Source organism: Triturus cristatus, chromosome 6, assembly GCF_964204655.1.
Source record: "Triturus cristatus chromosome 6, aTriCri1.1, whole genome shotgun sequence".
Lineage (NCBI taxonomy): Eukaryota > Metazoa > Chordata > Amphibia > Caudata > Salamandridae > Triturus > Triturus cristatus.
This window is the reverse complement of record NC_140589.1, coordinates 905,845,613-905,866,221: the sequence shown is the minus strand read 5'-3', so window position 1 is coordinate 905,866,221 and position 20,609 is coordinate 905,845,613. Positions and strand designations below refer to the sequence as shown.

Sequence of the window (20,609 nt, the reverse complement as noted above, 5' to 3'; positions counted from 1 at the left end):
TCCTTGTTATGCCTCACCTGAGGAGGTGTAGCATTTCGAGACATTTCCAAGTCTACCACTAATGGTAAATCTGGGAATGCACCACAAATGCTTCACACAGGGAACCCCTCCCTGGGGTGGAGTAACGCAAGGCAGTGATTTTCACTGCCTTGCATTACTCTAGATATGTCGATCCATGTAGAACCATGCAACGTGGCCTTGCGTGGCTTGATAAATCTGTCTTACGTTTATGCCTCCCTTGTGCCCCCTTGCGTGGCTCATAGATGTCACAAAACATTAATAAATCTGGCCCTCAATGATTAACATCTTGATTTTGTGAATAAGAGTTAATTTAATTTTTAAAGATCAAGCTGCACTTATGAAGGCAGAAAATCTGCAACTTTTGTCTATTTTGCACCAAGTTTGGGTTTGGTGATGGGAAGAAAAAATTAAGGGAGAGGGCAAAATTCTTCTAATAATTTCAATGTGGGGGGGTGACAAGAAATTTTCTGCACCGAGTACCACCTGACCTTTCCACGCCACTGCTTTTATGTCCCTGTGCCTCAGATCAGGAGGCCGGCAGTCTATCCCTTTGAGTCATGCTGGGATCCTGGGTTCAAGATGAAGTTGCAGGTTCAGTTCTATTTCCTCAGGCAAGAGGGCAGCAGGTCCACGCAACAGGGCAGCAATTCATTTAGAGCAGCAGTCCAGCAGAGTGGCAGTCCTTGTAGCAGCACAGAAGTCTTCTTCCTGGCAGAATATCCACAGGTCCAGAACTGTTTTTATCCCCCAATCGTGCCTTCGAAGTAGGGTAGAAGTTTCTAGAGATTTCCTTTTGAAGTCCCCAGGCATCCTGCCTTCCCAGTCCTGGCTCCAGACTAACATAACTACGGGGGGTATGCAGCCCTCTGGGTAGAGGCAGGACATGCCATATTAAGTGTAAGTGGGGCTGGCCCCATCTCCTTCCTCCCATCCTGCCAGTGGTGGCCTATTCAGGCATACCTAAGCTCCCTATTGTGTGTGAGTGTCCAGGTGGAATACGCAAAGCCCAACTGTCAGATACATCCAGTTACGGGGCACTGGATCAGGCTACAAGCACAAAATGGCGAAGGCAGGAAAATACCAAGTTGGCATTACAATTTAAAATCTGACTTCACCATACGTTAGGATATTAAAATGTGATTCTAGAGACATCAAACAACATGAACTGATTTCCTATTCTATTTGGAAATTACACTTATAGAATGCAATAAGGTAACTCCAATGTTATCCTATGGGATAAGAAGGCCTTGTAGTTGTGAAAAACACATTTATGAGTCTTTCACTACCAGGACATGCAAAACTTAAAATTGCATGTCCTTCTTTTTAAGTACATTGCACCCTGCCCTCTGAGCTGTCCAGGGCCTACCCTACGGGTGGTTTAAATGCATTAAAAAGCAAGGTTTGAGCCTGGCAAAAGGTTTATTTTGCAGGTCAAACGGAAGCTTAAAACTGCACACACATGTACTACAATGGCAGGCCTGAGACATGTTTAAAGGGCTACTTAAGTGGGTGGCACAAACATTGCTGCAGCCCCACTAGTAGCATTTAATTTACAGGCCATGGGCACATGTAGTGCCACTTTACTAGGGACTTAGAAATAAATTAAATATGCCAATTGTCTATAAGCCAATGTTACAATGTTCAGAAGGGAGAACAAGCACTTTAATAATGGTTAGCAGTAGTAAAGTGCACAGAGTTCTAAGGCCAGGAAAATGGTCAGTGAAAATGATGAAGGAAGGCAAAAAGTTTGGAAGAACACCACCTTAAGGCTCTCAGGTCTAACACCTACCCATTGGGGAATTAATGCAAAAGGGGGAGGGGCAGTATCATATTTCATGTGGCATCCCCCTAACAATTTTATGACAGTTCCCAGTTTTTATCTGAAATGATCTCCTAAAGCCTTATTCTTATTCTTAATGCACTGTTACAGAAATATAAAAAAAAGTGTAGTGGCCTTAATGCCTTCATGCATCCAACAATGTACAACAGACATAAACCTGGTCCTGTGGATAGTTCATTTATGTGTTTTATGTTTGTAAATTATATGAAACTGATTTACTAAAGGTTTTACCAGGCTTAAAATGGTCAATAGATAATTTTTTGGTTGTAGTTCGTATGAAAAGAAAGGAAGCACCATATTTGAAAGCATAGAAAGATATATATTTATATGGATATATGAATAGCATTCCAAAGTCGGAGAAGATGCAGTGTCTACAGAGTTTTCTTTTAGCATTCTTCTATGGTAGATATCAGATAGTCTACACACATTTAAATATAGATCTCATGGAGTAGGAAAGTTCTATACTAATACCAATACTAAAATGAATTTTAATTATGATAGATATGTGTTTAAAGTTGTTTTAACGTGTACGTTTAGTATGCCACATTTTAAAACCTTCAGGTGTAGATCTTCATGGGAGACCGATCCCAAATAAATGTGTATTTGATCTGGCTCTTTCTGCATGATCACCCCAGATTTTTGCCTTCTTGTGCCTTCCTGTGCTGAAGCCATTTTTTTGTCTTTTGGGATTCTGTGCACTTTTTCCATGCTATTCAGTGGTAAAGTGCTTGTGCTCTCCCTTTTAAAACATGGTAACATTGGACTACAACTGACTGGTACATTTAATTTACTTGTAACTCCCCAGTATGTTGTATTACATGTACTCAGGGCCTGAAATTGAACGATGCTACTGGGCTGCAGCACTCATTGTTTCACCCATTACGGTAGCCTCTTAAAACAAGTCTCACCCCTGCCACTGCAGCCTGTAATGCGGTTTCATACTGTCATTTAGACCTGACAAGTACACTTTTAGCCAGGCCTAAACCTTCCTTCTTAATACTTATAAGTCACCCCTAAAGTAGGTCCTACAGTCTCACAGGCTCGGGTGCATGGTATTTAAAAGGTATGACATATGTGTTTAAATTATACATGTCCTGACAGTAAAAAATCTCTTTAAGAAGTATTCCATTGGTGTAAGGTGCTGTCTCTCCCTTGGACCAGTGTTCTCCACTGTCAGTCCTGGAGGGTTGGATCCATTCCAAATCTTTAGGATAGCAACATTTATCAAACTGTCTATATGCAAATATTCTGGCATGGATCAAGCCCTCCAGGATCGACATTGGAGAACTAACATTTGGTTACCTTGTTACACTTATTAATTGATAGCTTCAGTTTGAAACAGCTAGAGAAAAGGTTCTTCTACTCAAATGAATTGTAATTAAAATTCTCTTTAATGGCAAAGTCGAATTTAAAGTTAGAATTCCAAAAATGTCACTTTAAGAAAATTGACAGTTTGTTTGTGCAAACCAAATGTGTCTTTCTGCCTGCGTCAAGGGTCACATGACTGTTAACGGCTCTTCTGAGTGGACTGCTTCCAGACATAGCGACAAATGAAGACCAGGTGTGGAAGCAAAGGGTCTTCTTGACAGGATGCCCTGACTACACTTCAAGGGACCCTACCTGTAGCACACACAAAGGAACCTGACACCATGCCTGCCTTTGCTTTTTTCTCCTATACAGTTTGGTGGCAAGCCCTGAGGAAAGGGTAGAACTGACCAGAAGCATTATAGGGAGTAGGCCATGGAATGCCTTCACACAAAGGCTGATACCAGGTATAAAAGCGGTGAGTCTAAAAGTGGCAACTACAGTACCTCTCATCAGAACACTCCTCGACCTGTGGAAGATTCTGATGAAGGACTGCCCTTCTGTCTCCATGAAGAATTTTGGACCTGCTTGCCTTGAACCCCGGCCCTCAAGAAGTGACTCCAGGGGTCAGTTGGCTGTCCGTGAGCTACAGGGACACAACAAGCTTCCAGAGGACCTGTCTGAGCACCGCTGCTGGCCTTTGCTGGAGTGAGTCCTGATCTCCAAAATGTTCCTCCAAGGTACTGGGCCCTTGGCTGGCATCAGAGTGTACTTCTCCTGAAGAACAGATGAAGATATTGAACTTTTGGGCTCCTCCCAACCGCCCTGTGACCTCTTTGTGCTGAGAATCAGCCGCTTACAATGCCCGCTAGTGTAAAGCTTCAGAGAGACCTGCACTTTGCACCGACAGCACAGGACGAATCGACCGCGCGATTACTGCATACCTGAAGAGATCTCAGGACTGCATTAATTCCCAATTTTAGTAAAGAGGAAATCAAAATGTTGTAGTAGAAATACATTTTTGTTCTTTTTTGAACTCAGAGGGACATTCTACTTAGTTGAAAATATCAGTTAAAACATACCATTTTAAATTAACAAAACCATAGATATTCAACAGCTATCTTGAATAACTCCAACTTTTGCCCTAAAGTACAGCACAGTGCTGTCATCAATGATGTCATTTCAAATGGTGCATTGATGTTATAAATGATGTCATATAAGATGCATTGAGTTATGTAATATGTGAGGTAATAGCAGTGCATGGCACGGGCATAAGGTATAGTTAGTTTAGCGCAAAAGTTGGAGTTACTTGAGATAACTGTTGAGTTTTGTTAATTTTAAATGGTATATTTTAACTGACATTTTTACCTAAGTAGAAAGTCCCTTTGAGCTTTGGTTTTTTTTGGTGAAATTCTAAGATTTTTTTTTAATGTAAAGTAAGATATTATTGCAATTCCTATCTATAACATCACTTTAAGCGTTGTTTTTTTCAGTGAATTTCTATGTTTTTCACATGTAAGGTAAGATGTCCAATGATGCCCATGGCAAGTCCAGGCCTGCGGGTGCGCATGACTCACTATGTCTAGTAAAAAGCAGTGGGCCTTTTGACTTTATCAAGGGGCCAGCACATGAACAAATATAAAGTAGACATATTGGTTTGGTCAAAAGTCACCAATAACTATAATCAAATGTACATATTAAAATTCACAAAAGGCAATGTTTGATAATAAGGAGTCAAAATATTTTCAATAACAAAGAAACAATAAACAGATTTTTCAGTTTTTTGTAACAAAACATTCATGCCACAAAGTTCAGCTTTAGTACAAAGCTCAAGGGGTCTCTGCAATCCAGTTGAACAACATACAGCTCCAAGAGTGCTTTAAAAAACATATGGTAAGCTCATCTAGGGTCATAGATTCATCGACCCAGGAGACTTACTGTGTTCTTTTTTTAAATGCTGACATGGGGCTTTTGTGCTCCCTGCTGCCTTCCAGAATATTAAAGAAATGTTTGGTGGTACCCCTGCCCCTTCTAGGGGCACCACCAGGAGGACAGGAACAAAACATAGTAGTAAAAGCACTCATAGGCCATTATGTGGCATTCCTAGCCTGGATCAGTGAATAATAAGTGAGAGATCCTGCCACTAATTTGTTATTCTTGGCTTTGTTTTTTATTATGGCTCCCCAGCAAGTACACGTTGTGGGTGTTGGTGGGAGACGGACATTTAAATTTTACCATGTGTACCCCGCTGCCCACCCGGGGCATCCACACTTTTTAATTTTTTTAATTTAAGTTGCGGGCTGAGGGGGACCCTAAAGGGCCCCTGTAGCCCCTGCCAGCTCCCCAGCCAGCACCCATAGAGGGTGCAGGCAAAAGTCAGCAAATATTTTTCCTGTGGGTTCCCTGGTGCCCACCAGGGGCACCTGCAATCAAAAAATTGTTGGTTACGTCTCGGGGAGCACCAAGGACCCTACAGTCACTCATCCAGGTGCAAGCAGGCAGCATCTGGTGCTTTGCTCCCTTTGGACGGGATCAACTTTTTTCAAAAGGGATCTGTATCATATGGCTCTGCAGGGTATTGCGTACTTTCCATCTGATCCAATGAAGCTTTCAGTGCACAACTGGAGTCTGGGGTGCTCCGCATCACTCAGCGTCAAATCTAGTGAAGCTTTGTGTCGATCCAATGAAGGTTTCAGCTATGCAGTGAGGCTCAGCCTCACTTCACATTGGATCTGTTGGAACCTTCAGTTAGACACAGAGAAGTATTCTCTGACTACATCTAAATGTCCATGACCTTGAAGACAGCACTTGGGAGGCAGGACTCACTCTTACAGAATCCAGCAGAGGGGTCCAGTTGGGCCCGGTGAGCTGGCAAGCAGGAGAGGCCACTGGAAGCTTGTTGTGTCCCTGTAGCTCTAAGAAGAGGTAAGTCAGCTGACCACAGGAGTCACTTCCACGGTCCTGGATTCAAGGCAATCATGTCCAGTTTTCCTTCTTCTGATAATAGAGCAATCCTCCTTTTGAATCTTACAAAGTCCAGAAATGCTCTGATGAGAGGTTTAGGGGTTGCCACTTTTATGCCCTGCACCAACCTGTGGGTCAGGGATGTCTAACCCTAAAATTGGTGCTGGTTATTTCTTCTCTTTCCCCTGGGTTTGGCTGCAGTTTATCTAGTGGAGCAAAGGTCAGGCAGGTACAGGTGTGAGCTGCATGTGCCAGTGACAGTGCAAGTATGATCTGAAGTCAGGTAAGGCAGGGTACATCCCTCGGGCCTCTCTTTGAATCCAAGGAAGGAGCAAGGTATAGCCCAGAGGCTGTACTGCTTAGGAGAGGAACACAATTCCCCACACCCAAAGCCCTTTGTCAAATTTCTGAAAGAAATACACATGACTCAACAGGAGTACTGTTAACAGTCATGTGACTAGGTTTTAGGCAGGAAAATGTACACTTTCTAAATGTGGGATTTTTCAAAATATTAATTTCAAATCCAACTTCACCCTTAAACACCTTTTGAAATTACAACTAAATCAGTGGAGGAAGTATTTTTTCTAGCTAGGCTAGCCTTGCCACAGTGAAAAAAGACTTGGAGGGCTTCTCCACAATGGAACATGTAAAACGTAAGTGCACATGTTCTACTTTTTACATATCATGCACCCTGCCTATGAGATGTTAGGGAATACCTTAAGGGATACTATTTAAAAAGGAAGGTTTAGGCATGGCAAAAGGATTACCTTGCCAGGTGGGCATGGTAGCTTAAAACGGCACTACATGCTGCAGTGGCAGGCCTTCGTTAGATTTTACAATGCTAGTGGGTGCACAATGAGTGTGCAGCCCAGTTGTAGCATTTGATTTACAGGCCCCATACATATAATACCATTTATTATGGATTTATACATAAATTAAATGTGCTAAATAGCCGTATACCAATTTTAACATGTTTGGAAGAAAGAGTAGAAACAATATATCACTGGTTAGCAGGAGTAGATTGTGCAGAGCCTAAAGCAAACAGAGATGAGTTCAGTAAAAAAACAGTAAGTGAAGGCAAAAATCTTGGGGAATGCATACAAAAGTACAAAAGATAATTATTCATGTATATTATCGCAACTCCTCTGATAATCCAAAAGGACGTCAGGCGCTCAGAATGCGTGTAAATAAAGTTATGATTATCTCAGGACGTGTTTCGACAAAAAGTTGCCTTTGTCAACATAGTCGGTGCCTATTAGACCTGGCATTTCTTGGTGTGATTACCCCTGACCTTTTGCCTCTACCTCCTCTATTTTTGATGCTGTGATGGATTTCGTTTTACTGGCTTAGATGCTTTGGGCACTTTGCCACTGCTGATCAGTGTCAAAGTGCAAGTGCTCCCTGTGTAAAGTGTAATGGTAATTGGTTGTCCATGATTGGTATGTTTGCCTTACTAGTAAAGTCCCTAGTAAAGTGCCCTATGTATGCCAGGGCTAGTAATGCAAATGCTACTAGTGGGCCTGCAGCACTAATTGTGCCACCCACACAAGTAGCCCTAAAGAGAGAACTCAGGCCTGCCACTGCAATGCCTGCACTCAGTTTGTTAAACTGCCATGTTGTCCGGACAAGTGCACCCACTTGCCAGGCCTTACCCTTCCCTTTTTATGCACATCAGACACCCCTATGGTAGGTCCAAGGTACCCCCTGGGCAGGGTGCAGTGTATGTGAAAGGGAGGACATATACTGATGTGTGTACCATGTCCTGGCAGTGAAATACTCTCCATTTCGTTTTTCACTGTTGCAAGGCCATCTTGCCCATAGGACAGAATGGGGAGGCTGTGTAATATGTGTCCAGCCTATATTTCCATAGGCTTAAGATGGAGAGGTGAAGTTTAGTGTGCCTGAACTCACAATTTAATAACCCATCTTTTTGTGAAGGTGGTTTTGCATTGTGTGTTTAGAAACTACTCTTTTAGAAGTGGCTGGGGTTTTGTGTTCTAATATTTCTGTGTGTCTCTGCCTGGTTGTGGATTGACTGTCTGGATTTGAATGTGATAGGCTCTGGGGAATGTCTTGACCCAGGGGAGGAGGTGAGACAGCAAGAGGATGACCTGCATCTGTAGTGTAGGGGGGAGGAGTAGCCCCTGGAGGTGAAGAAGCCTGGGCTTCAGCCATAAAACAATGGCTCCAACCCCTGCTGAGTGATTAAGGATCCAGACCCCCACTTTCAAAGGAAGAAGGTGTCACTGGCAGGGCGACACCCAGAACTGGTTTGGACAGGGGTCAGTGCCCCCTGATCAAAAAAAAACTTCAAAGACATTTAGGGGTATGACTATGAGAGCTGAAACCCCTGAACGTTGGAATTGGACTGATCAAGACTGAAAAGGATTGAAACTACTTCGTGGTCAAGAGGAACCTCTGCCAAGGAAGAAACAGCTGAATAGACTGAAGGAAAGGACTGCCCCTTGCTGTGTGTTCTGGGGCTGGCCTGCAGTTTGCTGCTTTAACCAAGGAGAGGCTAAAGGGACTCTGTGCTGTGTCCCCCTGCTTGAAAGGACTTTGCTGTGCTGTGTCCTGATGTAACTTAACCCCAAGGGCCAGAGGAGAGCTGGCTCCCTGTGGCGGAAACTCAGGAACACAAAAGTTTCCAGAAGTGTCTCAGCGGCGCTGTGTGCGTGTGCTTTGTGCAGCCTGACACCTTCGTAAGTAGTGCCCTGTGATCGTGGGCACCTGGAGTCCAAGCGAGTCTCAGCGACGCTGTGTGCGTGGGCTTTTTGCAGCCTGAGGCCTTCGTGAGGATTGTCCTGTGATCGTGTGCATACGGAGTACAAGTGAATCTCAGCGACGCTGTGTGCCTGTGCTTCGTGCAGCCTGAGACCTTTATGAGGTTTGACCTGTGACTGTGCACACCAGAAGTTCAAGTGTGTCTCAGTGACGCTGTGTGCGTGTGCTTTTTGCAGCCTGATACCCTCGTAAGAATTGCCCTGTGATCGTGGGCACCAGGAGTCCAAGTGAGTCTCAGCGACGCTGTGTGCATGTGCTTCGTGCAACCTGAAACCTTCATGAGGATTGCCCTGTGATCGTTTGCACCCGGAACTCAAGTGAGTCTCAGCGGCGCTGTGTGGGTGTGCTTCGTGCAGCCTGAGACCTTCATGAGGATTGCCCTGTGATCGTGTGCACCCTGAACTCAAGTGAGTCTCAGCGACGCTGTGTGCATGTGCTTCTTGCAGCCTGAGACCTTCGTGAGGATTGCCCTGTGACTGTGCACACCCGAAGCTCAAGAGAGTCTCAGCGACGCTGTGTGCGTGTGCCCTGATGCAGCCTGAGATCTTCGTTATCGCCATTGGCCTGGAAGCAACCAACTCGCATTGGAGGCCCAAATTGTGAGAGGCGGAGAGGAGAGTGAGGTCGCATCCCCCCAGGTAACGTGTGTCGCCGCCTGGGGCGGGTTGTGGGCTCGGAGAGAGATGCTCTCAGCCTCACCCCTTCTTGCAGTGCGAGCCTCTGTTTCGGCTTGTATCACGGCCCGTACATGCCAAGGAGTGGTAGTACCGGGCCCGGAGTATGGAGCTGCACTGTGTTTACAACATACCCGTGTTGGGGACATATGTTGGTGAAGGCTGACAGCGAGGCAGTACGAGTGGCAGAGAGACCGTCTGAAGCACCGTGATCGGTGCCGAAGTGCCTTGCGCATTGCATTGTTTCTGCATTACGAACTGCCTGATTGTTGCCTTGCGCATTGCATTGTGTTTTCTGCATAACTAACTGCCGGATTGTTGCATTACGCATTGCATTATTTCTGCATATCGAACTGCCGGATTGTTGCATTACGTATTGCATTCGTTTGCATAACGAACTGCCTGATTGTTGCATTACGCATTGCATTAGATAGCATAACGAACTACCTTACTGTTGCATTACACATTGCATTATTTTGGCATTACGAATCGCTTGATTGTTGCATAACGAACTGCATTATTTTTACATTGCAAAGTGCCTGATTCTTGCATTACGAACTGCATAGCATTGCATTAGGACTGCATTGGATCATCTAGAATTACTTATTAATACCGCCAGAACCTACAAGGACTGGCTGGCCTGATACCGGCAAGGAGGAATATTACAGATACGCATATGTTGGATTTTTATTGTGTGGTCTCATCGTATATCTTTTTATATAAACTTATACTTGTTTTTCTATGAAACTTGAGTGGATTCCTTTTGTGGTGTCATCATTGGGTCACTGAGAGCGTGGTTGCAAATACTTTACACATTTGCCTTGAAGATAAGCCTGGCTGCTCGTGCCAAGCTACCGAGGGGGTGAGCAGGGGCTATCTGAGAAGGTATCCTTCCTTTCCCTGACGTGGAAGCGAGGGTAACTACTTGGCCTAAGGTACCTACATCAGCCAACTATGGAATCCCCGTTCTAACAGTGCCATTTTGCTTTCATGTTTTATAATCACATGTGATAAATGTCACCATAGACATAAAGATGGAATTATATACATTTGTCAAAAAGTACGTAGAAAATCATGATATAATAACATGTTGTCACAGTACATATGCTTAAATTCAGCATACCTTCATGTTGCGGGGCCTCGCATATGAGTATATGATGTTACAAAGCAAATAATTACAATGCATGCTTTTACAATGCGATTTTTACATCGCAACTACCATTACATCGCATGTTTTTACAACGCATGCCATTACCACGTATTTTTTAAAACTACCATTACAACCCATACCATTACAATGCACACCATTACAACGCATAATACTTTTACGGCAACAGTAGGGTAAGTGTTGGATAGTGTAGGGGTAAAAATTACTATTCCTACTCCAGTGAGTGCAACAGTAGGGTAAGTGTTGGATAGTGTAGGGGTAAAAATTGCTATTCCCACTCCAGTTAGTGCAACAGTAGAGAAAGTGTTGGATAGCGTAGGGTTAAAAATTACTATTCCCATCACCCCAAAACTCATACCCATCCTAAAACTAAAAAAATCTCCATTACTTAGCTGATAATGCGTTGTAATAGCATGCATGGTAATGGTATGCATTGTAATGGCATGCGTTGTAGTGACATGCGTTGTAATGGCATGTGTTGTTATGGCATGTGATGTAGAGGCAGTTGTGTTGTAACAGTTGCATTGTAAAAGCAGGGTGATGTAATGACTGCGTTGTAATGGATGTTTCCCCTCGCATACAGTTCTCAGTGTTCGGGAGGCTACCCACAAAACATAATGATATGGATGGATTCACGAGTTAGGCACATGTGTACTGGTGCTCCTGTAGGCTCATACATAGAAAGGTAAATGTCAATTTCAAGTATATATTTACGCACTGCATCGTAGTTGATTTCACGTGCCATGCATAGATGTATATACATTACCTAGTGGCGGTCGTCACTAGGTAGTTATAGTCAGGATTGTATTTCTATAGGAAAAGTGTTTTTTTTCTGCTGCTAATATCCTTGTCACAATTTGATGAATCTCCATGAAACTTTCCAAAAAGGTGCTAGTTTTAACTAGTTTGTGCATGGAAAGATGCGGGGTGACCATTAAGTGGGGGCTAAGTAAAAACAGGAGGTTGTAAAACACAAAATATCCATACAATTTCCATAGAAGACTTTAAGACAGACTACCGCAAAAACTACTGAATGGAATTACAGAAAATTTGGCATGAAGCTAGATCTTGGTCCGCAGATTGTGATGTTTGTAATTTGGTGTAAATTCATTCAGTAGTTTTTGATAAATTAAGGATCAAAAAAAATATATATATCTGGAGGGTTGGGACCACAAGAGGATCAAGTGACTTTTGCATGAGAGCCAATTTAGAAATGGAATATTCTGATTGGCCGAGGAAGCTTTATTTCCCTTAGGCCAGACTCCTGCATGAGTGAGTGCTCTGATTGCCTGCCAACATGAGAAAAATGTTACTGGCAGCCATTACAGGACTCAGAGACTTAATCCCCCTGTGCTGAACATGTTAATAAATATAGATATATAAGGGGACAGGATATGGTCACCCTGACACCCTAAATCCCATGGAAGGGACCCAGAGGGACCCTCCCCGGGGCTAAAAGCAAAGAAAATTTGGCAAAAATTGCTGCAATCCCACAGGACTCCCGTGAGATTCCCAAAAAACTTGCGGCAGAGAAGTATTTATTAGGTTTATACGCCTAAAGAGCCCATCCCTGGGGATGCATTCATAAAGGGGAGGGGGCTGCTTGGCCCCCATCCCCAAGCCATATGAGTCCAAAGGAAGACCAACCCCAGGGCTAAAATGTGCATATTTGGGAAAGGGGGTCTGCTGAGACTCCAGAGGTCCTGGGAAGCCCAATCTCCTAGTCCAATTTAATTTATACAGGGAGGGGACCACATGACCCCCCTTCTTGAGCATCCAGAGGCCCCAGTGAGCCCACGTCTGGGGTTGGAATTAGTTTACATGGGGAGGGGGGCTATGCGGCTCCCCCTTCCTGAGCCTCTAAAGACCCCAGGGAGCCCACATGCAGGGCTGACATTTTACAAAATGGGGATGGGGGCTGCCCTGACCACCTCCCTGAGCCATTAATTGGCCCTGGGGACCCCACCCTCCGGGCCAGCTCACAAGCATGTCCTGGAGAGCCCACCGCTGAGACATCGGGGTTTACCAGCCCACACCAGCATGGGCAGGAAACCTGTGTTTGCTTCCTCTTGGGGGGGAGCAATTTTGAAAATTCCCACCAAGTGGGAGCAAACAAAAAGCCTGATCTGAGATGTCATGAGCTCTGAAAATGCTCCCACCCACAGACATCAGATTTTTGATTAGTTTTTCTGCACGCACTGAATCACGCAGGGAAACAGATCAAAACATTGCTCCTGTTTGGAGAGAGCAGCATTAGCACCTGCTCCCTGTGGACAGGAGCAATGCTGGTTCCCACTGCATGCAGTGAGCCGGATGGGGCCACAGGGGCCTTGTGGCTCCCCCTGCAGCCCCAAATAAGTATATAGCTTGTGCCCTGGGTGGGCTCCAGGCCACCCACCTTCAAAAAATGTGTGCCCTGGGGGATGGGGCTGATAGTGGCTTGGTATAGGGGCTGTGCAACCCCAGCTCTCATTAATTTTTAGAAACAGCCCTAGGGGATGGGGTAGAAACAGCCCTAGCGGATGGGGGTCTTCAGGGCCTAAGAATGCTTCGGGAAGGGAGCTGTCCAGCTTCCCTCATCTTTATGTAAACGAGTAGCCCTGGAGGATGTGGTCCACAAGGCCTAACAAAGCTCAGGGGGGCACATGGCCCCCTCCCCTTTATTGAAATGAGTGGCCCTGGGGAAGAGGTCCCTAGGACCTAACACGGCTAATGGAGGGGGACAACGTGACTTCCTTCTCTTTATTTTTAGAATGGCCCTAGGGGATGTGGTTCTCAGTGCCTAACAAGGATTGGTGAGTGGGGATGCATAGGCTCCCTCTCCTTTATTGAAATCAGTGGCTCTGGGGGATGTGTTCCCTAGGGCTTAATAAGGCTCAAGGAGGGGAGCCGTATGGCTCCCTCCCCTTTATTTTTAGTAATGGCCCTGGGGTATGGGGGCTCAGGGAGAGGGGTCACACAGCCCCCATCCCCTTTAAAATATATATGGCCTTTGGGGATGGGATCCCCAGGGCCATAATAGGTTTGGGCAGGTGGGTCACACGTCACCCTCCCCTCTAAGAAAAAGGGCATGGGTGATGGAGTATCCGGTGCCAGGCCACGGCCGAAGGCCCTGCACAACTTGGGGATGGTTGCATGCGATCAATCCCTGCTACGCATGACGGAAGGCCCTTTGCAGTGTGAGGTTGGCTCCCTTTGCAGGGGTTGGCTGCCTTTACGGGGATTAGACGCAGGGTTGGTATTACATATGGTAATTAATAAAAAACCCTTGAAATTCACTGAAAAATTCAAAGGTTAAAGTAACATTATAGTTAGGTGTGATAAAAAGACCTGTTTTTGTTTAAAAGAAAACCTTAGAAATTCACTGAAAAAAAACAAAGCTTAAAGTAATGTTATAGTTAGGTGAATTTATCAGTGACAACATTAACATTTTGAACTAAAATAAAACACATAAATTCACAAGTTATAGTTAGCAGAGCTATCTATAACTTTTGCCCCTGCCATGCACTGCTTATGCCCTGACATATGACATCACTCATGACATGTTCTATCATATCATTTATGACATCACTTATGTGGATTTGTATTAGAATGCCCATCCCCAACGCCTCCTAAGACTTCCCTTAACCACAGTAATTTTCAGTGACTAGTCTCCATTTTAACACCACGCCCTAGGTCCCTCCCATATTTACTACAAAGTAGGACAATTATGTGTTTGGAGTTCTCCACCACTGTGGAAGAGAGCTCCAGAAAGAAAAGAAAAGAGAGGCAATGGGGAGGTCTCCTGCCATGAGTTAGTGAACAGCATTCTGTAGTACTTCTGTAGTACTACTTTATGCACTACAAAATGCACTTTGTGAATCAGGCCTCACATGCATGAAGCGCTTCTGGAGTTGCTGCATTACTTCCATTTGGAAGAGCTTGCTGAAGAAAGAGAGGATGCAAAATTCCCTGGTGTCAGCCATAATCTCTTTCAATGAAATGTTCGGAGTCCTTTATAACTGCTCAGATGACAAATGATGCACCGATGACTGACACATTGGTGGGAGCAAAGGAATAAATATATTTGCTGATGAGCCTCACATGACAAGCCTTAAGAAGAACTGACGATGACTAAAGCAAAGTAGCACTAAATTCAGAAAGATATTTTACAGCCATGCAGGAGGCACATTACATTTGTTTTGCCCTCATATTATTAAATTTCAGTCACTAAGAGTTCTGTAATGTTGAGATCTAGTTGAAGAATTATTTTCTTTGTTTGCTTTTTTGTTCTTTTAATCATTCGAACAAGGTGTACTTATTCAAACCAGCCATGAAACACACCCAGCCAGCTTTCACGTTTTCTTGCACACCCTGTACCAATCAAAAGTGAATCCATTGCTTTACATAGTTACTCCTACCTCTTCCAGGCACTCCATCGTGCAGTGACCTTCTGAGTGGAAGGAAGGCATGCCTGGCGGGATCATATGATGGAGGCTGACCCACACACCAGTCTCTATGACCCCTGCGTCGTGTTTTCTCAAGTGTGAGGTGTAAAACAATCGAAGTCCAGAGCTGTCAGTCAATCCTGTGAATAGAGAACACCATGACGTGCACAGACGTAAAACATACAGGACGCCAATAAAACTCAACCGGAAGGAGCTCATTAGACAAGTTTACACATTCAATGGGAGTGAGAGGCAGAGACCACACTGTGGCTGAGACAGCTGCTCCCTTTTCTGGAGCAGTAGCATATCAACTATACTGAAGTGAGGATCCCTGTGAGACAACAATATCAAACAGCCCAGTACATTTTGGTGGTGAGCCCCCCATCTCCTGGAGCCAAAACCCTGCTTTGATGAACGCCATTCATTTGTGTAGCAAATGACGCATCGCATTATCACTCCCACTGTTAGATGGGACTGCTGTAACTAAGCAGGGACCGTGCAGCAATTATTTCAGGTCAGCAAACACTCTGGGGCATATTTACATGCCCCTTGCGCCGCCAGTGTGTCACTTTTTGTGACGCACCGGCGGGGCAACCTTGTAATATTTACAAGGACAGGTAAAGACACCCTGCACGGCTTTTCATGTCCTTGTAAATATGGCCCCTACTCACGCAACACTTTGCGTGACAGGGGTGTGCATGGGTGTTGCTGTGGGTGTTTCCAAGCAACACCCATGTAGTCTGCTGCATTTCCAGATTTTCGAGAAATCGAAAACCTGGAAATGCGTCAGAATGTTACGCCACCCCAGGGGAGGCGTAGCGAGGTGCAACAAGGAGAAATGGTCACATTTCTCCTTGCTTTTTCCTCTTCCTATGCATGCTGCATTCCACAGCACAAATAGGAAGAGGAAAAGACCTCCTGTGATTGTTCTTGGGCAGGAAGGTGTTCCTTCTTGCACAAAAATATCTCCCTGCAATGCAGGCATCCTTGCATCATGGAGCAAAGGTGCCAACGTCAGTGCATGACATCCAACTGTGCGCCAGCGCAGGGGAAAGCACAGGGATGCATCATATTTTTGTAAATATGACACATCCCTGTGTTTTGAAATTGCTGCAGCACAGCATAAGGGCTTTCTTGTAAATAAGGCCCTCAGTCTCCCCTAGGTATGTCATCACATATTGATAACATCTACAAAAGTGCTTTCTTGATTCCTCCTTTCTCAGAATCTTCTTACAGCACTGCCCAAAGCTGCGGTTTCCATTCCCTTAGAAATCAAAAACAAATATGGATACACTTGATGCTAATGAATTACAGTTTAATCTCTAACCTTTCTTAACCAACCAGGGCACTGGTAAAACAACTGCAGGTATAAGTTGAGTCCACTGACATGTTGTACCTTTTGCAAGAGGGGTTCTGGTCTCAGTGAGGTGCTGAATTAGTTTTTGCAGCAATAATGCATGGCTACCATATACTGGTTGATAAAGACATTGTATCAGGGCTCTGGTCCTTTTGCCTCCATCAGCGCCTTTCAAGAACGTCCACAGTAACACTGTAGTGTCTACATGTGGGTACATTATGGTCTATTAAGGTCAGACAAATGGCATAGAGCAGAAGTTATCTATTTTTGTCGTGCACATTCAGAATGTCGCTCTAGTGACTCTTCGTTGAGATCCATTTCAAAAGCACGGCATAGTGTCAGACGTTTTGGCCTATCTCCACTTACTACTAGAGTTTATTTACACTCCTTGGTGGTTAATTTTTGTTTCACCCATATTGTTTTGGAAATTAAACAGTTGCTTATCCTCAGTTGCCCAGCTCCATTAAAGATTTCCTATTGTCCTTAGAGAGAATAACGGGTCAAAACATTCTCCAATTACAATCCAACAATGGTCGAGATGCTGGTCATAGGTAGGTTTGGGACACATATTCAAACTCTATGGTCATCATCCTTAGAGACCTGCTCTTAGGCAGCCCAAGTAGTCAAGGACCCCACTATGTCACCAATATCACGATGCCAATCAGTCAAAGGAACAGGGCTTGGGCATGTGCAGCATATACATGGGTGCGTACAGACTGACTACACATGGCTGTGAAGAACAGGTAATCAACATGCCGTCCTGCCAATGAGTGTCTGGCTTCCTGTTAATTAGGACTACAGCCAAGTCAGAAAGTTCCAGAGCTTTAACTTTGCAGTGGCAAGCTCGCCAGCATTCCCAGCTAATATCATGCTGTTGTACTTGACTGAACATCATGGAATTCATTCTCACAGTGAAACCTTCCACTTTAGGCTAAAATCTAGTAAATTGAGGCCACAAGTGTGGAATATTCAATAATGGAAGATTCATCACGTATGATGCTAGTTATTCTTAAATCAATTGAGTGCCCTTGTTTTTGGCTCAGAGTGTCTAAATTCTCTCTTCAAGGTCTATATGTTTTATAAGTAACTTTTAACCAGACTATTAAAGTGTTGTGTTCTAGGGGCAGGATTAGATGGATTGAGCCTGGTTGCCCTCTTGCATTTATATGTGTAAAAATGGGCAGGAGTTGCCCTTTGCATTTTATTATTAGAAGTGTCCTATGCGTCCATGCTAGTTAGCAAAGGCATATTTTGTGTAATCTACACTGAATAAGTACACTGTAATACCTATAGGGCCAGCAACATATTTTTACAACCCTTTGAGTATTTTGAGATCCGCAGTAACCCTCCACACCTGTGGTGTTCCAACTAGTGAATCCAACTGCTCTGGAATTGGGAGTGTAATTACCTGGTAAACCCTGAGGATCCCACTTGTAATCCTTGGTATCTCCACCTCCTCCAGAGTTACCAATGCCCATAGTATTGGCAACTCTGGGGGATGGATTTAAAGGGGGCATAATGGTGACGTCATAATGGACCTTCAGGGTACAAGACCTACAGTGAAGCACTTTGGCAGACAAAAACTATGCTTATACCAAACTACATTTTAACAAACTGTACCTTTCTTGTAAAAAAAAATCACATCCTTTCAGTAAGATGTGGGCAAAATATATTTATGCTATTAAATAAAGTCCAATTGTAGCACCGTACATAATATCGTCAAAAAGTGCACAAAAGGAGAGCTACATCGATCAATCTATGCAGCTGCTCAATATTTGGGTAACAGAGGTGGCAAGCACATTACCACCATGACAAAAATACTTATAGGTCTTTCATCTATTTTTAATTTTGTTTTTTAGAAGGACAGATTTCAGTTTTCAAGACCAAACATCAAGTTATGATACAATTATATATAGTTTCTGTAAATGCACTTACCTTCCTGAAATGTTGGATTATCGTAATGCACTTCCATAAGGACATACTTTGGGTCTGTTGATGAACCAATGGATAGACCAACATGTGGAGGATATGTAAAACCCTGGCAATGAGATATACAATTGTGCTTTAAAGATGTATTACTGCATTCAAGTTTGAGTTATTTTGTTGAAGAAGAATAATAACGTTGTTCAATTAATACCAACAGCAGTGTGCGAGTATAAAAAAATCATTTTTTGAATATTTCATTCTGAAGTTATTTATATTTGAAAATAATAGAAGAGAAAACTTCTATATGGTGAGAACCGAAGGCTTTGAATGTGAAGCCTCCATGATGGCATGAAAGCACTGCAGGGTTTCTTCATATTCCTGTAATTCTACCTCTGAAAATTGATCAGCAGATCCCTTATATTTCACAGTACCGTCTGCAGAAACTGATGAAGATCTATGCATTTTCGGAGACATATTTATATCAGTCTAACATTAACACATTGACGTTCATTCCCTAAAAAAGGAAATCATGTATATAGGAGATTCAAAATCCAATTATTAAATTTTAAAATCTAGGGAATGCGCATTGAAGTAAAAAGAAGAAAATACTTGTTAAAATCAGCTCTTACTCTGCAAATGTTGTCTGAACATTAGGTTTCTTGCTACAATCCTGTATGACAATTGTTTTCCCTTTCTTTGTTTTGTCGTGCTTTGTTTTTGAAAACCTAATAAAAACCTTTTGAACTAAAAAAACAGCTCTTACAGTTTTCAGGGTTTCTAGCCAAAAGAATGAATTTTGATATCAAGGAAGCAATAACTCAAATCTATAGGTATAGATGGTGCCAATCATCAAATGTTCAAAGGAACTCATTATGAGTCTGGCATAATGGAATTATTTCATGGAATTCTGCTCTACCTGATTTGAAGTAGGTTGGTTGTCCAACACACCCGGTTTGTCTAGATATGGGAAAACCATCTCTAATTTTACGCTGCAGTAATTCCTCAAGGTAAACTTGCATGAGACTTTGGTGCAACAGCAAGCACACCTCTTTTCCTTTTATTTTTTTCTTCTTCAAATAGTGCATACAATGTTCCCTGCTGGAAATCAGCCATACTTTACGACCTGTACTCCCCCCAACCCCCTTGCCCACACCCCCATCCCACTGAGAGGTCCCTGCGTACATTTACCACCTGCTCAGAGCAGGTATCAAATTTACAATATTAAAACCCATTGAATTGGAAATTCCTGTTTGTTTTATGACCCGAGTAATCAGTCCACAGAGTAATTCCTTATTCCATGGGGATTAACCTGTAACTTGGCACAGTACTGGGGTGAATTACCAGCATCTAATGGTAACATTGCATGTGCTTATACCATGGCCCCAGTACTGTGAAACTGGGAATGGGGCCAAAGCTCAATGTCGATGAGATGCTGGAAAACCTCCCCTAGAGACAACAAATTCGAAGGCACGAGAAAACACTCTGGGGCGCCCATCAGGAGGATTGTTCACTTTAGTATCAGCAATGATAGCGAGGGGTGTAAACCGCCGTGGCCCACACAGGTACGAGTTGTGTGTGTGGGGGGGGGGGGATTTCACCAGACTACAACGAGGGAAAAATAATTATTTATGTATTTTTCCCTCATGGTTTGTCGAAAGCTCCCCAACCCGGCCCCACCGCTCTTAGCTGCACGGGCCACTCCTGGGTGTAAAGCAACTCCCCTCAATATGTAGCTGGTTGCAGATATGCAAAGTAGATCTCTATCATGATTCGACCCAGACATACTATCTTATTGTGGTGAGTGTGTAAGTGCATGGAGGGAGGAGATCATATAATGAGTTTGAAGAGAATTGCCCTTTAGACGATATGCTAAATTGTATGTATGATAATTGCACTGAAATAATGTTGATAAGTGGAGAATTTAATGCAAGAATTGATCGAAATAATATCCTGTATAATTAACTACACTATGCCTATAATATCACAAAAGCAGTATATCCGGTCACTAGTTGCTCGAAGTTAGATATGTTATGGCTAAAGGTGATGCAAACTCTAGGATTTATGTGTATGTTCGGGCTTTTCCCAGCAGACGAACAATCAGCCCAAACCTTCCAGATAGGAGCACAAAAATGTCTGATTGATT

The 20,609-nt window shown here is 43.6% G+C and overlaps 1 protein-coding gene across 2 annotated transcripts in view; it reads right to left on the bottom strand.

Moving 5' to 3' along the window:
• Positions 1-20,609, bottom strand: part of MOXD1 (monooxygenase DBH like 1) — a 761,450-nt gene that overhangs the window by 114,338 nt on the left and 626,503 nt on the right. For both annotated transcript variants that reach the window (XM_085609291.1, XM_085609290.1), the window contains exons 6-7: positions 18,476-18,578; positions 15,157-15,323 (exon numbers count right to left, since the gene is read on the bottom strand). In XM_085609291.1, the coding sequence (XP_085465417.1) occupies positions 15,157-15,323; positions 18,476-18,578 (270 nt within the window). The remainder of the gene's footprint in view (positions 1-15,156; positions 15,324-18,475; positions 18,579-20,609) is intronic.